This window comes from Poecilia reticulata, chromosome 14 (assembly GCF_904066995.2).
Source record: "Poecilia reticulata chromosome 14, P_reticulata-male-v2, whole genome shotgun sequence".
NCBI lineage: Eukaryota > Metazoa > Chordata > Actinopteri > Cyprinodontiformes > Poeciliidae > Poecilia > Poecilia reticulata.
Genome location: NC_088843.1, coordinates 20,873,414 through 20,892,727, shown reverse-complemented (window position 1 = coordinate 20,892,727; position 19,314 = coordinate 20,873,414). Strand labels below are relative to the sequence as shown.

At 44.8% G+C, this 19,314-nt stretch overlaps 2 protein-coding genes across 2 annotated transcripts in view; one reads left to right on the top strand and one right to left on the bottom strand.

Moving 5' to 3' along the window:
* Positions 1-2,805, bottom strand: part of LOC103459901 (arf-GAP with Rho-GAP domain, ANK repeat and PH domain-containing protein 1) — a 36,036-nt gene extending 33,231 nt beyond the window's left edge. The window contains exons 1-2 of the mRNA XM_081615379.1: positions 2,715-2,805; positions 294-382 (exon numbers count right to left, since the gene is read on the bottom strand). The gene's annotated coding sequence lies outside the window, so the exon portion shown is untranslated. The remainder of the gene's footprint in view (positions 1-293; positions 383-2,714) is intronic.
* Positions 2,806-2,969: 164 nt separating this feature from the next.
* On the top strand, positions 2,970-18,430 carry csf1rb (colony stimulating factor 1 receptor, b). The gene is made up of 22 exons (XM_008401839.3): positions 2,970-3,086; positions 10,092-10,364; positions 10,446-10,748; positions 10,853-10,986; positions 11,070-11,232; positions 11,350-11,686; positions 12,399-12,514; positions 12,604-12,709; positions 12,930-13,093; positions 13,316-13,422; positions 13,526-13,652; positions 13,740-13,844; positions 13,922-14,032; positions 14,801-14,960; positions 15,149-15,222; positions 15,298-15,386; positions 15,580-15,702; positions 15,785-15,896; positions 15,985-16,084; positions 17,337-17,463; positions 17,547-17,676; positions 17,750-18,430. The coding sequence occupies exons 1-22, from the start codon at positions 3,032-3,034 to the stop codon at positions 17,815-17,817; spliced, it is 3,084 nt and encodes a 1,027-aa protein (XP_008400061.1). The 5' UTR covers positions 2,970-3,031; the 3' UTR covers positions 17,818-18,430.
* Positions 18,431-19,314: the final 884 nt, after the last annotated feature.

Here is a 19,314-nt window from a genome sequence, read left to right as displayed (position 1 = left end):
CTGCAGCTGCTTCTGGTTTCTAAACGTATCAGGTGCCAACACCACAACCTGAATTGCCCGTTTCACTGTAGCTGTGTTCTGGTTCTGGTTCTCATTCAGCCTAAAGATTAACATTTAGTTTTTATTAAAATACTAAAATGACCTCCAAGGATAACACACTGGGTTGTGTTGAATGTGAGGAGTCATAATCTGCTGGTTGTCTCATTAGAATCTATTTAAGCTTCAGTGAATGATGGAAACTATTTTTATTCTGCCAGTTATTATAGCATAAATAACATTTATGTTCCTCAAACCTGCGATGCACTGGCGAAAAGGTCCAGGGTGACCCTGCCTCTAGTCCAAAACGTCTCGTTGAAGATTGGCACCAGCACCCCTGCAGACCCTTAACAGGGACAAAGGTGTAAGAAAATGGATGGATGTTCCTCAAACTAAAATGGTGAAGGATGGAACACTTTATTTGAAAGGGTGAGCACTGTGCATAAGACACGACACTGTCATAAATAACATGATGAAGTCTTCATGAATGTTTACACCTGTTGTCATGAGGTGTCATTCTGTAAATAACACGTTTAATGTGATGCACTAAAAGTTGCATTAAAAGTTATTTACAGAATGACACTAAATGACCACAGTCATAAACACTCCATGTTCATGAATGTCGCGTCAGTCTTATGCACACCCCTTCAAATAAAGTGTTGCCATAGTTGTTTTCTGAAATCAGCGCATCATCATCGTCGTCGTCGTTTCTGTGTTGCGTATTTTTGAGGTGTGTTTTGGAAACGGCTGCAGTTTGGTCCTGAATCTCAGGACTTGAACATTGTGGATCTGGTGCTGCTAACGCTGCAGCGATATGGAGGTGGATTACTGTGCAGCGATAACGCGAACGTGTCTTCCTGACGGCATGCGGTCGGTGCTCACACGGACAATCTGGAGGTGTGCGCTGTTACAGCCGGCCTAGGCTGCGTCCAGCTACTGGCAGTTTCTACTGTCTGCCAGGTTCTGCTGCCATCTGCGACTCGATAAAACCACGGATAACTTGTCTTCAGCTCCACAAAATCTTTGGATTTTGGAGCAAAACGGACAGAAATGATAAAAACAGCACTTATATAATTATTTATTGTAGTATAATGAAACATATTTGGTGCTTGCCATAGCAATGCATGGAAGGCACCTGTTGTTCTACCGTCAATAGAATGTAGCTTCATTAATTAATTAATTAATTAATTTATTTATTTATTTATTTATTTATTTATTTATTTATTTATTTATTTATTTATTTATAAATTCCTTCGTTCATTTATTTATTTCAAATAAACGTGCAGCTCGATCTCGGCATCCGGGCTATTACTTTAATTGGGTTTTCGAGTAAAAATGGCGACGTAATAAGCTAAAAACGAGCAAATTTAGAAATTTAGAGTGTGTTTTAGGGTGGACCTCTGACTTTTTAACTCGCTCTCACGCCCACAAATATCGCTCTGTTGGTATGAAAGTCGGTCATGACATCGCACAGAATGTCTGCTGCCGTAAAATGTTTTCAAAATTTCTCTAAAGTTTTACGGTTTTATGTCAAGATTCTTCAGAGTGAACTGGTGTCGCAAGGAAAACTCAGGCTCTCAGCCATTCATTTTCATCCATTTATCAAAAATGTCAGAGCTCAGCGCACACCATCTCTCTCTCATCCGTGTTATTGCTGTGAGTGGGGTACAAATATGAATCGCGGTACTATCGAAAAATAACTATTAATTTCATAATTATGCATGAAGTATTCCCTGTAATATCAATTCTATGACTGAGGTTTTGAGATAAACTTCTTTTCCTTAGCAACTTCATAAATGTTAAAGATTTTCAGAAGTGAAAGAAATCTATTACATCTTATAACAAAATTCAGCTTTCCAACAGGGATGTAGAATTAAATTATGATATAAACGATTTAATCCTCTGGCTAAGTTTTTATTCACAAATACTGCTTTCTAAAAATCACCTCCATCAACATCACAAAAGCCCAATTTTTGTCCCAAAATGTTAATATCCTTAAGATTTGAAATTTCTTTTGCATTCATTACATTTTGTTTTACTTTCCTCAGTTGACTATTCATTTTATTTCTTCTCTTTCTGGTCAGTTTATCAAATCTCTGTTTAATTACTAATGTGTGCCTTACTATTTTTTTAGAATTAATTTTCTATAAAGACAAAAAACCAAAAAAAAAAACATTGTCATAATTTCGCCTTTTGACTCCAAAATTCACATGCAGCAATTAATTGTGGGTAATACATTTCACCAAAGTTCGCATGAATGTGGGTTTGGTGTAAGGGTGAAAATAGGACCCAAAATGGGCGGAGTCAAAGAAGGAAGTGGAGAATTTGGGACACTGACCGGACTTTCCTCCTTGATGCTGGATCTGACCACGCCCCTGGACCCTGTTGCCCCGCCCCTGTCTGTCTTTCCTGAGTTCATCTTCATTCTCATAATGTTTACAATCATCTCAGATTCATAGAGACATGAGAATCATATTCAGATTTCATCACTCTTCAATATAATAAATTATAAAGGAAAACAAGAATCAGGATTATTTTAACTATTTGTAATTCAAATCATTATTATTATTATCTATTTTTTCAGTTTTGGGCTGATCAGCAAAATGATTTTAACTAATTCATATCGAATAACCAGATAATTCAGCCATGATCTCTCAACATATCTGGACTCTACTCACTCCAGGTCACTCCAGGTCGTCACAGATGAACTTCTGGTCCTGTCTGATCCAAACCTGAACTCGTCGGTTTCTCAGAGTTAAAACCTCACAAACGTTTTTTTATGGAGTCGCTTATGAGCTTTGAGAACTGTTTGATGATGTGATTGCAGAATCAGATCATGTGACCAGAAGAGGAGGAAGAACAGGAGGAGAAGGAAGAGGAGGAGGAGGAGGAGGAAGAGGAAGAGAAGTAGGAGGTGAGTTTGTTTCAAGAGGAAGTTTCTCCTTCAGCCAGATTCACTCTGGCTTTAGCCTGAGAGAGAGAAAGAGAGAGAGAGATGAGGCTCCATTCAGTGCTGCTGTTGATCGCCCTCGGTGGCTGCGCTGCTGCAGGTCAGATAATATTTATTTACTCATTAATTACCCATTTATTACTCTCTGATGCACATTAATTACCCAAAATGGTTCATGAGTTTATTAACATCAGAACAAGTTCATTAATAATCTGATGATTTTTGTCAGATTATTAAACCAAACACACCACCTCTTACAGTTTTAAAATAGCTGCTTATTGTAATTAAGTATTACTATGATTGAGCTGTTAATAAATGTTAATAACCTTTTGTTACCTGTTGATTTCATACCTAAGTTGAATTAATGTGGAAATGAAACCAGGCAGATTCATGGGGTTCACTTACTTTCTAAATTAATAAAAACAACAAACTGATGATTTCATGGGAAAATGTTTTTTCATTTTTTTTATAAAATAGATTTGATAATAAACAGAATCTGTTCAAACTAATAATTTAATGTTTCCTATAAACTCAGTTGATCATATTTCATGTTAACAAACAATAATTAGCGGTTTATTACTGCATAATTAGTGTTTACATTAAAGATACATAACTAATGAACCCTTAGGTCACCATATAATAACCTGATGATTATTGATCTGATGATTATTGATGAAAGATCTGATGATTATTCAGCCGCTGCGTTTACAGATTTGTTTTACACAATAAAAGTGATATAAAAATAATCCAGGAACATAAAAACTGGCTAATTAAATATTAATATTTATGGACCAAAAATGTTTTCCTCTTTTAAACTTTATTCAATTGATTCTCACCTGAAGAAGCTTCTCAGAGCCGTTTGGGCTGGGCTCGGAACCAGAACCAGGCCACTAACGAGCTCATTACAGAGTGAACCAATCAGGCCGGAACATGAAGCTGGTTCTGATGATAATCAGTTTTTTCTGACAGCAGCAGATCATGATGGTCTGGATCTGGTTCCGGTCCAGATTTTGGTCTGGATCTGGCCTAGTTTTGGTTCTGGTGAAACGACTCGGTCGAAATATTCCTCAGATGTTTCTTAAGCAGTAAGCGGCCGCAGATCACACGACCCAAAAGGAAGTCATACCTGAAACAGTTGCAGGTTCTGTTTCTGGTTCTGATTCTGCAGGTTTCGTTCCTGCAGGGCCCCAGACGGCCGTTCAGACAGCAGACCACAAGCAGGTTACCATGGTGACGACACCTTTGGGATGAGTCCAATAAATGGTTCAGCTTTTGGCAACAGAAACATTAAAAATAAGATTTTAAAGCAGAAAATGTGAAAAATGCTTTTATATAATTTATTTTTCAAGGTTTATTAATTCGTCTCCATGTTGTTAGTTTATGAGACAAATAATCTGAGAACAGATCTCCTAGAAATAAACAGCAACAACAACAACAATAATAATAATGATAACAATATATTATTATTTTTGTTATTGTTATTGTAACAAAAATAGTAATAGCAAAAGAAGCTTATTATCATTGATAGTAATAATAATAGTAATAATAATGATTATTATTGTTGTTATTTTCTCAATAATAACAATAGAAGTTTTATATTATTGATAGTAATAATAATAATTTATTATTATTATTATTATTATTATTATTATTATTATTATTATTATTATTATATTAATATTACAGTTCAGTTTGAACTGAACGTATAAAAATACAAACTGACGTTTTGATCATTTGTGACATAATAATGTGTTTCCTGTTTTGATCTGCACGGTCTCAAGTTTCTGATCGATTGCTAAACGTTTCTACGTTGAAGGGAAACTAGACCTGGAGTGATTGACAGCTTAGCGCTGTCAATCACTATTGTGCACACGCTGCTCACTCACTCCCCAGTTGCCCTCTGCTATGGTAGCAGAGCCTGTAGTGAATGCTAGGACTAGTTAGCATAGCCACCATTGAGAGCAGTCACTGGTGGCTATGCTAACCCGCTACTATGCTAACTTTCATTACAGTTTTCCTCACAGTAGTTCTTTCTCCGTCATCAGCACATTTAGCAGTGAGTACATGATGCTGATTGACAACGCTAAGCCCCACCTCCTGCCTATGATTGGTTGTTTTTGGTGCGTTTCGGCAGCATCTGCTCAGGGAGGATCCGCTCTGATTATCTGAATCATAACAAACATGGAGACAGATCAATAAATCTGTAGAAATTTCTGATCATAAAGTTCCTCTGACGTCTCACACATTAAACCTCAAAAAGCAGCTGAAGGTCTTCTGGTTCTAGTTTTGGTTCTGGTTCTGCTCAGACAGCTGAGTCCTGACTGAAGGTGACCTGCTGCCATGGAGATGTCCGAGTTATTTTATACCCTGATTGTTTATGACGGGATGTAAACATGAAACTGAACAGAACCACTGTGTCTGACCCGATCCCGGCTCACCATTTCTGGATCTGATTCAGAAGAACACCTGTCAGGTCCAGAACCACCAGAACCACTGACAGGATCTGCTGCAGAACCGGACCTCTGACATCCAGGAGAACTGGACCAAGATGGAACCGGATCCCTGAAGAAGAACTGGACAAATCCACTCCACGTTCTTGACCCGGTAATCAGCCTGAAGGCACTCCTTGGTACCGTTGGTACCAGCCCATCACCAGAGGCTCTGGAACCGACCCCTTCAACCCCCACTCCTCCTCAGTTGAACCTATAAATACCAGTAAGTAGGGTGTAAACATTGTCGCCGTGGTAACCGGTTCCTCCAACGCGCTGCAGAGTTCAGACCAAAGAAGAAGTCAGAGGAGGAAGTGGGAGAAACCTGGGGGGGGGGGGTCCAGTGTGTGTGCGTATGTGTGTGTGTGTGTGGTCTGTGGTCGAATGTGTTTCCTGGCTCTCTGAGGTTTCTTCACTTCTCCCTCCGATCTGAAACCGACTGCAGAACTTTCTCCAAAAACAGAAGTGGGACAATAGGACCTGCAGCAACTCAGGGCCGCTCCCGACCCCGGGGCCTGAACCGGGTCAGAAACCTGGTGCCAGAGCCGGTGTTCTGATTTTGGAGCCAGAACCTGATCACCATGCAGTGATCAGGCTCTGCTGATCACCGGACGATCTGATCCAAGTGCAACAGAGACCTGGAGTCGGGAACTGACCTGAAGGCCTCATAGAGCAAGAGGAAGGCAGGAAGTGCCCCCTGCTGGTGGATCAACCTGCAGTGGGGGTCACCTGTCTCTGTCTCCATGGAAACTTCAGATTGCATAGATCAGACAGGACCAGAACCAAACCGTAAAGTCGCTGAACAGAAACATGAGAGGATGTAGCATCTTTGAATCAAAGGAGTTATAGATCTATTGTTATAGACCTATATTAATAAATCTAGAGTTATATATCTAGATTTATAGGTCTGGGGCTGTAGATCTAGATTTATAGATCTAGAGTTGTTGGTCTAGATTTATAGATCTGGGGCTATGAATCTAGAATTGTTTATCTGGATTTATGTATCTACAGTTATTGCACAGCTTCGTTTGTTCCAGATGGAATCTAGAGATCAGGATGACCTCTGAACTCTGACCTGAACCTTCAGAGCCACATAAAAACGGTTCCAAAGTGGGCCTTCTATCAGCTGGAGAACATTTCCAGGATCAGAGGACTAATGTCTCAGCACCAGAGAAACTCATCCAGGCGTTTCTCTGCAGTGGCATTGATTATTGCAGCAGCGTCTTCACAGGTCTGTCTTTCAAATCAATGGTCCAGCTGCAGCTGATCCAGAACACTGCTGCTGGAGTTCTGACTAAAACCAGGAAGATAGAGCACAACATCCAATTCTACATCACCCACTTCTACAGTCTTTCACTGAGAGAAGAGACTTTAAATACTGCTGGAGGTTAGAAATCACTGAACGGATTAAAGATCTGCTGCTACTGGATCAATCTGCTGCTTCTGGTTCTACTCTGCATCAGAATCAGAACCAAACATGGAGAAGCAGCATTCAGCTTCTACGAACCACACATCTGGAACAAACGTCCAGAAAACTAAAAAACAGTTGAAACCTTGAGATCCTTTAAATCTAGAAAACCCAACTGGTTAATTACTTTTGAAACTTTGATCAATATAATCAAGTTTTATTCTTGATGATTCTGATGATGATTACTGATCAGATTGAATATTTGTTGATGACAGTTTGATGTTTTACGATGTAAATCCTCTTCAACTGCTTTGCTGCTGAAATATGTTTTACAAATAATCTTCAATTGACTTGAGTCCCCAACCGGACCAAAACCGGACCAAAACCGTATCAAAGTCATACCAGCTGTCCAGGTTAAACACGATCAGCAGATTGAACCGGGCCAGAGGAGCTTCAGTGAACTTTGGGTCCATTCCACCATCAGTAACATGGTGACACCCTGCCAGAGTGTGTGTCCGTGTCCGTGTGTGTGTGTGCAGTTTCAGTTCAGCTTTTCTCAGATTGTGAAACCCGATGACGTCTCCAACGGTCACATGAAGTTCTGCAGCAGATCTGTTCACTGGAGGCGGTTCTGATCCAAACAGGAAACATCTGCTTCTTGGAGGATCTTGCAGTCTGAACCCACAACACAGCCACACGCACACACACCAGAGACCAGAACCCAACCAAAACCATGGCATTCAGAGTGATGTTCAGCGTTTTGCATTCAGATCAAAGTTCAGTTTAGTTCTAGTCTTACCAAAAAACCTCCTTCCTTGTTTGCTGAATCCAACATGGCTAAGTGCTAATGGCTAAGTGCTAACTGTTAACGTGACTTCTGATAGCTTCCTTTGACTGTGGCTTTCTTCTGATAGTTGCCCTGTGGACAGGTTGCCTGATAGTTGCCCTAGTTGCTGTTGATCATTTTGTCCTGGGTCTCCATCTTGGCTGATCTTTGATCAGAGCTCTACTTGTTCAGCTTGGAAGTTTAGCTGGACTTTGACTAGGCCGTGTCTTGATTCCATTGGGCCAGACTCTTTGGTTTCTGATTGGACGGCGAGACATTCAAAGCCTCAGCATGCTGTGAACTCCCTGAGCGCTCTACATGCTCCTCCGTGATGCCGTTTGCGCCAAATCATCTCTGAACCTCTGAGGCATCACAGAGCAGCTGGAATAACACTGGGATTAGATTAGATTACACACAGCTGGACTCTACTTAGTCATTAGGAATCATCAAGCAGCTTCTGGAGACAACTGAATAACCTCAGAGAAAAGGGGGGGTGAATACGTTTTCTGCATTTATTAGTTTTTATTTGAAAGAAATTAGTTTGAATCATGAATCATTTCTACTTCATCGTTATAAGGCACTTTGTGTTTATATTAAATTCCAGTGAAATATATTTATATTTATGACAAAATATGGAAAAGTTCAAGGGTATGAATACTTTTGCAATACGTGAATATATATATACACAAATCTATGTGTGTATATCTATATCTGTATATAGACAAATACACATGCACACACATACGTGTGTATCTATTTGTGCATCTCTATGTGTGTGTTGTGAGCGTTGCTGTTGCAGTCGAGGTTTTTGCAGCAGCAGATATTGCGGTCGAACCTCAAACCCCTCTCTCCTCCCAGAAACCATCGGGCCTTAGTCACTTTCTGTTTTTATCAAACTTCCTTCACTGTCCTGTCAGGCGCCGCCTGAACTCACTGCTGCCCTCTGGTGGCCACTCCAGAGAATTCGTTGATGCTTTCAGGTCGGGCTGCGCAGGTTTTGGTTTTCAAATAAAGTCTAATTTTTGCGTCTCCATTAATCTCTCGGCAGCTTTTGGTTTCATGTAATCCTTTTAGTTTCTGAATGTCTAAACTCACCTGAGCTGCCCTCACCTACCCTCACATGGAGTCAGGTGTGAAACTGTCGTCATGGTTTCTGACCTGGGAACTAACAGAGCTGGACTCTGTAAAGTTTCACCTCCACGGTCGTCTTCACTGCAGGTGACCATCGACCCGCCGACATGACGATGGGCGCCGCCCAGGCTCCCGACCAACCAGGGCTCGACCCTGCTGCCCCGGGCTCCACTCCCAGGATCTCAGAACTGGTTCAGAACCAGGAGCAGGGCGACATTTGGAGAGCACAGGTTCTGGAGCTGCTGACCCGGTTGGTTCAGGCCCAGGAGGAGCGGGCCAAACACCAGGCCCAGGTTGTGCAGCAGCTCAGCATTCTGGTCAATCAGGTGAGTTCAGCCCAGGTAGCCCAGTTTAGATCAGCTAGGTCCGGTTAAGCTTATTGTCTAGTTTATGAGACATTTTGAGTTAATCTGTTAGCTTTAGCATTAGCTAACCTCCAGAACATCTGGATCAGATTTCTGGGTCAGCTTGGTACTGCTCCCATTGATGAAGGACCAACAAGAACCTTCTGCTCATGATTGGTTCTGATCCATTCTGACTGAACTCACCTGGACTCACCCTCAGGGCTCCCAGCAGATCCAGAACCTACAGAACCTGGCCCGGCACCAGAACCTGCTGGTGGAGAACCACCAGGCTTTACTGCTGCAGACGTCACGCATCGCCACCCAACTACAGGAAATCAACAAGAAACCCACCGCTCTTGGCCAATGAGATCCTCTGACTACCCACAACCAGCCAATCAGATCTCTGTCTCTATATGCAACCAATCAGATTCTTTGGAATCAGACATGTATTTGAATCAATGTATTCTTCTGAAGGCTGACCAGATTTCTTAATTAACCAATTAGCCTTTGCGTTTAATAATTAATTAATTGATTGACTGATTCTGTGATGTTTTAAACTGTAAAACACAAACTAACTGTTCACCTGTTCAAGCTCTAAATTGCTTCAGGCTTTAATTGCTCTGTTAATAAGGATTTTAAATAAAAGTTGACATTTTTTTCTGCAATTTTGGCTTCCTGTTTATGATGAAACTCAACACCACCTGTGTGTTCACACACTTGTCTGTTTACGTACAGATCTGCATAGACTCGCTTTATATGAATCTGCCAGGCTTGGCGGTTGTTGCCAACATGTTCTGACGTGTGTGCACCACCTGGTGTCGAGCACCACTTGGTGTCCTCAAGTGTGCGCTCTACCTGTTTCAGGTATTGTTGGTTTATCGAAATTTGTCGTGTCTCTTCGTTTCAGAACCTCCAGGACCAACACGGATCCAATTAAACTCGATCCTCCAACCAAACCAGTCAGAGGTCGTTCTGATTGCCGGCTCTAAGGTCCAGCTTGGTTGCTTTGGTGGCGGGTTGGTGGACATGTCCACCACTGCGCTTCGTCCATTACCTAGGGATCGTCTGAACACCTTGCAGATCAGCAGTGTGACTCCCAGACACACCGGTACGTACCATTGCAGGTACGCCAACCAGAGCCTGAACCACCTGAACACCTGGATACACCTGTATGTCAAAGGTAAGCAGGCCCAGTGACCTTCCTGTTTACTTCAATGACATCACTGACATTACCTAATTTCCCGTGATTCTCCTCTGTCAGATCCAGGTAACAACTCTATGGTGTTTGTCACGCCTCGCTACACAGCTGACTATCCTCAAGAGGGTGATGACTTCCTGTACAAGTGTCTGCTGACTGACCCATCTGTCACAGACCTCACCCTCCAATCAGAGGGTGGGGACCAGGGGCGGGGCCTGCCCCCAGGTATGAACGTCACCTTAGACCCTCGAAAAGGAGCCTTGATCAAACATACAAGGATGTCCTTCAAAGGCCGGTACGCCTGTTCGGGTTGGAGGAATGGGCAAGAGTTCCGATCAGAGCCGTTTTCCCTGATGGTGGCTCCCAGTAAGACACTTGTCTCTCTACACACCTGTCGGACATTACACCTGACTGTCTACCTGTTTGATGCCTCCGAGTCTCTGCCTCACCCTCTATCTGTCTGTCTGCAGTGGAACTCCCTCCCTCCGTTGCTGTCAGTCAGGGTGAGTGGGTCCATCTCCGAGGAGAACGGTTCACAGTCACCTGTCAGAGCAGCAACCCTTCACACAGCTACACTGTCACCTGGACTCACCCACACATAAAGGTGAGCAGTCAGAGGTCACTTGTGTCTCTTTGGTCCCTAGTGGCCCACCTGTCTGCCTCTAACAGGTAGTTTGGTTGTTTTAGGACCTGGAAGTCAAGAGAAACCAAGACTACGTCAATGGGTACGTTAACATCAGCAGCACTCTGACCGTCTCTTCTGTCAACCATCAACACAGCGGACTGTACACCTGTACTGCTGCTGGCAGAGCTGGGGTTGCCACGGCAACCACCCACCTGACTGTGTTGGGTTAGTAATCAGTCAATACCAAGGCGATGATAACAGATCAGGGTCTCCATGAAACTGGACCATATATCTGGAGAAAAGGCAACCTTCATGCCATCTTCTCTTCCTCCTCTTCATCAGATCAGCCTTACCTGAGGATCTACCTTCAGACTGCCAACACCCAGCAGGTCTCCGATGACCTGCCAGGCAACTTCAGCAGGGGACCCGAGGCTACGACTGAGGAACCAGCAGCTAATCTCAGCTTCGATTCGGAGGAGCTGCAGAGAGAACTGGTGTTTAACGGGAGCAGAGGCAGCGGCTGCAGGACGGTGGAGGTGTTCGAAGGTGGAGACCTGACCCTGACCTTCATCATGGAGTCCTATCCTCCAATCAGACAGCATCACTGGACAACACCAGAACATGTAAACAATGATGGCAGCAGTGTGTATGAGAGGAGCTACACAGCTATAGCCTACAGGTATCCCAACCATTCCACCTTAAAACTCTGCAGACCAACCATTTCACTTGAAACCCAAAATACAGAAACCATAGTAGTCACGCCTCCATAAACCTGACAATACCACCTTAACTGGTGGTATTGTCAGTGCCAGCTGCACTGTGGTGCACTACCACAGTGCAGCTGGCACTGTGGTAGTGCCAGCTGCACTACCACACCAGTGCAGCCGGATCTACCAGCTGCACTGGTGTGGTACCAGCTGCACTACCACCTTGGAATGTCCAATAATCATCAGTAGCCACCTTAATAAATGCAGATATGTATACCAGACTTCCACACCACCTTTAAAAATAAGCCAGCTGCACTGCCTACCACCTTAAAAACAGCCTATCAATATTTCAGTCTGACCACCTTAACGGCTTTGATATAACGTAACCTTACTAACGTAACTGAAGACCTTTTAATATTAATGTTTGTTAAGGTGGTATGTTTGACACCACTTTAAGTTGGTGGTTCTGGTAATGTGTTTTTAAGGTGGTATTACTGGTATTTCAGCTTGACATTGTTGATGAGTGTCAAGGTGGTATTTTAGAGCAGCCACTGAGATTTCAGTGATATAAAGGGATTTTATTTAATGATTGAAGGAGATACTTTTGGTCACATTTAGTTGCTTTTTAAGGTGTTATATATAAGCTCTGTGACTTGTTTTAAGGTGGTATTGTTGTTGGAACAGGTCAGAGGCCAACCTTCTGGTGCGGCGTGTTCGTCAGGAAGATAGCGGTCGATATTCTTTTAATTTTTCTAATTTGTTCTTTAACGGGTCGCAGGATGTGGACCTCCGGATCTACCGTAAGAACCGGTTCCACCTTTTCTACATCTGATTGTTTCTTTGGGTTTTTCGTGCTGGTGAACCGTTCGATCTGATCCAAACCCTACAGGTTCTCCGACTGTCAGCATCACGCAGCAGAACCAGTCCCTGATGTGCAGCAGTTCTGGTTACCCACAGCCCACGGTCTTCTGGTCCATCTGCACCCATGTGGACAGGTATGTGAACTGAGCTGCCACCGCCCCCTACAGGCTCTGCATAGTGTGTCCATGCACACATGCATGGGGTCACTTGCAGCGCCCCAAGTGCCACTGGGGGCACTGCAGTCTGTGGCACTTGAAGAACATGAAGTTTTATTTATTATTGTTGGGAAGTTTTGGTCAGAAACATCTGCAGCCATCAGAATAAAAGCCAAGATGAAGCTCTGATCTCCTGCAGGTGTGAACCCAGCTCCAACCATCAGGTGTCTCCATCTGCTGCAACCTCAGAGGACGGGGAGGAGGTGAGGACATTCTTCCCTCTGTCCACCCCTGATGATGATGTCACAGTCATGTGTTTGGCGTACAACCTGGTGGGCGAGTCTCGTCAAGTGTTTGTTCATCGTGAGTATCATTGGAACCCAAAGTGACAAACCTCAGAGATCTGATCCCAGACCAGCTCCGCTCTTAGCACCAGACTGGCCTTGGTACAGTCTGGACTCTGTAAAGAAAGAGCAGAATAGGATTAACAGAGCTCAGTGTCTAAATCCAGATTAGGTTTAAAATTGACTCCTGCCTAGAAAACTGAACAGTTGCTAACTTTGGTCCATCCGGTGCTGCGTTCAGGTTCCACAGGAATTCGCACCGTCTTCACTCCAGCTCTGATTGGAGCGCTGAGCGTCTCCTCCATCCTCCTCCTGCTGCTGTTATTTGTGTTCTACAAGTGCAGACAGGTGAGTTCCTCTGGGGACGGTGAGTACGGGTTCTGGTGTTCTTTGTGAGTAACAGGAACCAAAACCAGAACCACAGGCAAACCATCCTTTTCTCTTCGACCAGAAACCAAGGTATGAAATTCTGTGGAAGATCATTGAGAGCAACGATGGCAACAGCTACACCTTCATTGACCCCACCCAGCTGCCGTACAACCAGAAGTGGGAGTTTCCTCGAGACAAACTGCGACTCGGTATCAACGGGACCTTTGACCTCTGTGTAGCCTTCCTCAGCCTTCCTCTCCCATCTTTTTACCGTGTCCCTGCTCTTTGTCCTTCAGGCGGCGTCCTGGGCTCGGGGGCGTTTGGAAAGGTTGTTGAGGCGACGGCGTATGGCCTGGGAACAGAAAACAAGGCTACCAGAGTTGCTGTCAAGATGCTCAAACGTGAGTGGTCCCGCCTTCACAGTCAGCATCCGGCTGCCATGTGACCAACCACCTGAGTTTTATGTGTATACCTGCAGCCAGCGCTCACTCAGAGGAACGGGAGGCTCTGATGTCAGAGCTGAAGATCCTCAGCCATCTCGGTTACCATGACAACATCGTTAACCTGCTGGGAGCATGCACGCAAGGAGGTAATCAGTCCGAACCCAAAGGGTGTGACAGATGGAACACAAAGACCTTGGGATTACCCGCTTTAAGCCTTAAGATAGCCTTAAGTCAGTTCCTAACCATTCATAAGCATTAGTCTAGGTTTAAATGGCCGTCCATGCATCATGTAAACCCTCTGGTTCTTATGGACAGTGGAGTTTGTCTCAAGCTGTGTTTAGGGTGAGAGGCGTTGGACACCCTGGACAGGTCTAGAGTCCATCACAGGACAGACAACCACGCAAACTCAGACCTGAGGACAAACACAGACACCAGTTAGCCTAACTGTTGTGTCTTTGGGCTGTGGGATGAGTTATTCCAGAACCAGCAAGGAACCAGGAAAAGCCTGAAACCCTCTGGTCTAAACCAGTCTGAAACCGGTGTGTTACTGGTCTAAACTCGAGCAGTTTCAGTCAGGATTCGGATCTGGTGCGTCATGCACCAAGTTTAAGACTCCCCAGAACCATTCTTAGGTCAGGTCTTATCTAGTGTAAACTGGTCAGAAACCATTTAAACAGTTCCTTACCCAGTCTGAAGTGGATCTTGGAGGAACCACAACGGCTCTCAGGTGTGCGATGTCCATGTGTCGACGCGTTCTCTCTCTGAGTTTGTATCGCCTGCCGATGTTCATCAGAATATCCAAGAGACGCTTCAGAATTCAGATGAAAGTTCTGCACATTGGTTTATTGATTGTTTCATGTTTGCTATTAGCTAAAACACTTTGAATCATATCTCTTAACCTTTGACCCTGACAGGCCCCATGCTAATGATCACAGAGTACTGTAGCCATGGCGACCTACTCAACTTCCTACGGACTCACATGCCAGACTTCATGGCGTCCATGATCACCATAGACGAGGTTGGAGATGAGGTCTTCTATAAGAACCTGACAGGACAGCAGGAAAGGCTACGCAGGTCAGAGGTCATCTGTACAAAAGTTAGAATCTGTCTGTTCGAGTCTGGTCTTCAAAACAGCTAAGATGGTTAAAGTCAGATGATTGCTATTTATTCCTGCTGATGCTGACGAGTTCCTGCTAGTTAATGTCTCTCCACCTATAAGACCTGGGCAGGTGAATCATACCATCCAATCATGTGACCTGCAGTGACAGCGGGATCTCATGCTGGTCAGAGTACCAGGAGATGCAACCGTCCCTGACTCCAAGTCCAAATGAGCCAGGTAATACAGAGCCCAGCTGGATGCACCTGGTTTTACCTGCACTTTCACCTGAGCTCACCTGGGGTTCTCTGTCAGGCGAGCACATGGTGAGCCTGTCCCTCTGTGACCTCCTGAGGTTTTCCTACCACGTGGCTCAGGGATTGGACTTTCTTTCCTCCAGAAACGTGAGAACACACCCCGACATACACACGCAGTAAATCAGTTCAGGAATGTCTCAGAACCAGAACCCAGCCAAGCCTGGTTCCTACTGCAGTCCTAGATCCGGTTTAAGAGCTGCTACAGCGGGAGGGTGAGGCAGAATGTGTTTAAAATGCTGAAAGTCCTCTGACCTGTGTGTCTCACCTGTTGGTGCTCCAGTGTATCCACAGAGACGTGGCAGCGAGGAACGTCCTGCTGACTGACTGTCGGGTTGCAAAGATCTGTGACTTCGGTTTGGCTCGAGACATTCAAAACGATGACAACTACATTGTTCAGGGAAACGTCAGTAGTTTAACTCAACACAGACTGATTCCTCGGATCCAAAGGGAACTTAATCTTGAAATTTGGCGTTTTATTTTGACAGGCCCGGCTGCCGGTGAAGTGGATGGCTCCAGAGAGCATCTTTCAGTGTCTGTACACAGTTCAGAGTGACGTCTGGTCCTACGGGGTCCTGCTCTGGGAGATCTTCTCTCTGGGTAACCGTAGGAACAGTATCCTGAACCTCACTGAGAAAGGTGAAGCACCTGAGCATCTTTGAATCACTTCCTGTGTTCATCTGCTCAGGTAAGAGTCCGTACCCCAACGTTGTTGTGGATACCAACTTCTACAAGATGATCAAAGACGGCCACCATATGGAGCAGCCGGAGTTCGCTCCTAATGAAATGTGAGAAAAATCTTCTTCATGCTTGTCATGTTTGGAAGCCCGGACAAGGTAGAAACACGAGTAGACAAAGAACTCTTCTTTAACAGCTTTTATTCTTAACTTGCTCAGCAGTACAGCAGCATCAGGAATTCCTTTCCCCCATCTTATTACCTCTTCTTCTCCCCTCTACAATCAGTACTATTCTCATACACCACCTAGTGGTAGACACAACAATGCTGATTTGATGGAAATTTTACTGAAGGTGATGCTCACCTGTTCAAACCCTTTCATTTATTTTCTCACCTATTTTCCTAAGAATTTCCATGGCAAAAGTTCAAGTAGGTAAACCAAAACCTGCATGAAGAAGGGAAATGTAGTTCCTCCAACCCCGGTCCTCCAGCTCTACTGACCTGGAACACAACTTTATTTATAAAGCATTCAGAACAACAGAGTTGGCCAAAGTGCTGCACATTAAAACAGTTAAGAGATTAAAGCAAACACCTCAAACTGAGTCAAAAGCCAAAGAAAACGATTTAAAAAGAGGAAATGAATCAGCGTGGTAGGTTTAGGGTTACGCAGTCACAAGCTTTTCTTTTGCATCTTGAAGCTGCAGTGAAGAAACGCTTGAACTCACTGGTGAAAACTGCCCAACGTTGACCTTAACCTTGCTCCGTCCCTGGGCAGCTTTGGGTTTGGAGAGTCCAGTCCTTCTGGTTTCAGAGGCTGAGCCGTGATGGGAGCCAGCCTACATCTCCAGAGCTGTTCCTTTACTGTCAGCCAGCTGCATTCACTGACTGCAAGGCCACATCTGAGACCTTGGCCTCACCTACCATCTACCTGGGGCTGCTGGACCCCCAGGATCCTGATCTCTGGACCTCCAGGACCCGGCCTGCTGGAGGAGTCATGGTCCACTAGTAGGGCTGCCACCTTTCAGAAATTGCACAATATCGGTCAATGACTGGGGCAGTCATTGTTTGACTGCCCCAGTCAAACAATGACTGGGGCAGCCTACTATATAAAGTACTCGGAGAGCACTTCTTTTATTATTATACATCCACATTTGTAAAACACGTTACAAATCGCGTCCCGTATCGTTTCAATACGGGACGCTACATTTAACAGCCAATTACGGGACGGTTCCGTATTTTAAGGGACGGGTGGCAACCCTATCCACTAGCTTACTATGTTTTCCGCCCACTCAGCCATGAGCCAGGGCCAGTCGTTCAGGCGGTAACACTGTGCAGCAAACGTAACGAAGCTGATTTCCTTTCAGGTATCACCTGATGAAGCTCTGCTGGAGTCTGGAGCCCACCCACAGACCCACCTTTAAAACCATTGGTCAGCTCATCGAAAGGCTCCTCCCTTTGACGAGTGACATGTTGCCTCGTCACAGCGACCAGGTGAGGAAGCTGAGGGTTATCCAAGTCCTCGGCGTTGTCCGACAGGCTGTGGCTTCATTGTTCCACTCTTCTTCTCTTTTCAGGTGATGTATGAAAACATTAATGAATGCAGAGCAGAAGAAGAGGATGATGATGATGATGATGATGATGATGATGATGATGATGATGATGAGGTCCAAGGTGGAATACTGAAGAGAAAAGAAGAAGAGCAAGGTAAGATTTCCTAAAGCTGTTTGCATCCTTCGTAAAACTGATGTGGCTTCACTTCCTGTTCTCCTGCTAACAGATTGCCATGACGACGATGAAGGAGAGGAGAGGGAGCCGACGATGAACAACATCTACCAGCTCTCCTGATCCTCTCTTCTGACCGGTTGCCATGAACTCACATTGAGTTCATCTCATCTCCACACATCAGCAGCTCCTCTCTGCTCTCAGACTCTACTAGAGACTAAAGCCAAAAAAGGAATGATTTGCCGTTAATCCAGCCTGGTCTTGTCTGATCTACTCTACAAACTCTGGAGCTCCAACCGTTTGAAGGTTGGAGCTTTCAACCTGCAACATGATCTGATCCTCTTCTCCAGATCTTCCCTTCACTCCTTCAGACTGAAGCCGATCCGCCAGGCTGGTTTCCAACCCAGAGGTTAGAAATCCAGAACGCAGCTCTGAGGCTCCCCAACCAGGTTTGGTCACTGGGTGGGGTCACCACCTGGAGTCATCAGCTGGGGTCACCAGCTGGGGTCACCAGGCCGTCCGTCCAACAAGTTTCCTTGTCTGATTTCGGTGATTTCTTCCTCTTCAGGTTTGGCAGTTTTGGACGTTAAGCGTTTTTCTTCTTCTCTGAAACGTGTTCAGTGTTGCTCGATAAATTCATGTTTGTGCTATTTGAATCATGTTGTGTCATAAAGTAAACAGGAAGTGCTCTTCAGAATAACAGTCTGGGCTTTATGGAATAAACTCAGAAACAAACCGTTGTGTCTCGACTGGTTTTATTTTCTGAACTTCTAGGCTTCATATAAAAATGTTTGTGATGCACTGAAGATCCATTTTGGACCAGTACCGGTGACATATGAGGTTCTGGATCAGAGATTCTGAAGGATTCATATGAACATCTGACACTATTACCGGGCTGGACTGGCTGGCTGTCAGAACCATCACCCTGGAACCCCAACTGGTTCTGCTGCTGCAGGTTTGGATCTCTGAGACCTGTTCAGGTTCTGAGTCGTCTCCTGCCGAACTGTTCTGATGACCCGCCATGTTCTGACCCAACCTGATGGAGCGGACTCTGCAGGTGAGCCCTCAGGTGTGTCTGGGTGACAGGTAATGATCAATAAGCCGATCAGGAGAAAAACAGCTGATAATCACCAGCTGTCAGCTTTATCAGGTTTATTTCTCATCAGTCACGCGGCGGCGCCACAGGTGAGCGTCCTGCTGCGCGGCCAGGTGTGGGCGGGGCCTGATTGGCTGACAGCTTTACAGGTGCTGGACTTTAGATTGAGATAAACCAGCAGCAGCTGCTGACGTCAGCTCAGCTACATGCTGACCCCGGCAGAGGTCACACTTCCCCAGCGGGGGTCTTTTAAGCAACATGCCAGCACCAACATACTAAGATATAATGCTGGTCATGAATGATTCTGCAGAACACCGGAACCGGGCCGATGGAGCCCTCCCACCGCTGGCTCCTCCGTTATCAGCTGCATTGATTTCTGGTGAGTCAGGGATCGATATAAAAGATCTGATCGGAGGATTGGATCAAAACCGCTTCCTCCTCTCAGTAGGACCAGGAGCTGAACGGAGCGCTGCAGGTAACTGGTTCTGGTTCTGATTCTGGGTCGGATAAAATGGTCTTTAACC

Bases quoted from the DNA above. Each gene is read 5' to 3' on its own strand.
- csf1rb (XM_008401839.3), top strand. From the start codon at position 3,032: ATGAGGCTCCATTCAGTGCTGCTGTTGATCGCCCTCGGTGGCTGCGCT. The intron at 12,710-12,929 runs GTATGTGAACTG...GATCTCCTGCAG, and splicing joins ATCTGCACCCATGTGGACAG to GTGTGAACCCAGCTCCAACC. The intron at 16,085-17,336 runs GTGAGAAAAATC...ATTTCCTTTCAG, and splicing joins GAGTTCGCTCCTAATGAAAT to GTATCACCTGATGAAGCTCT.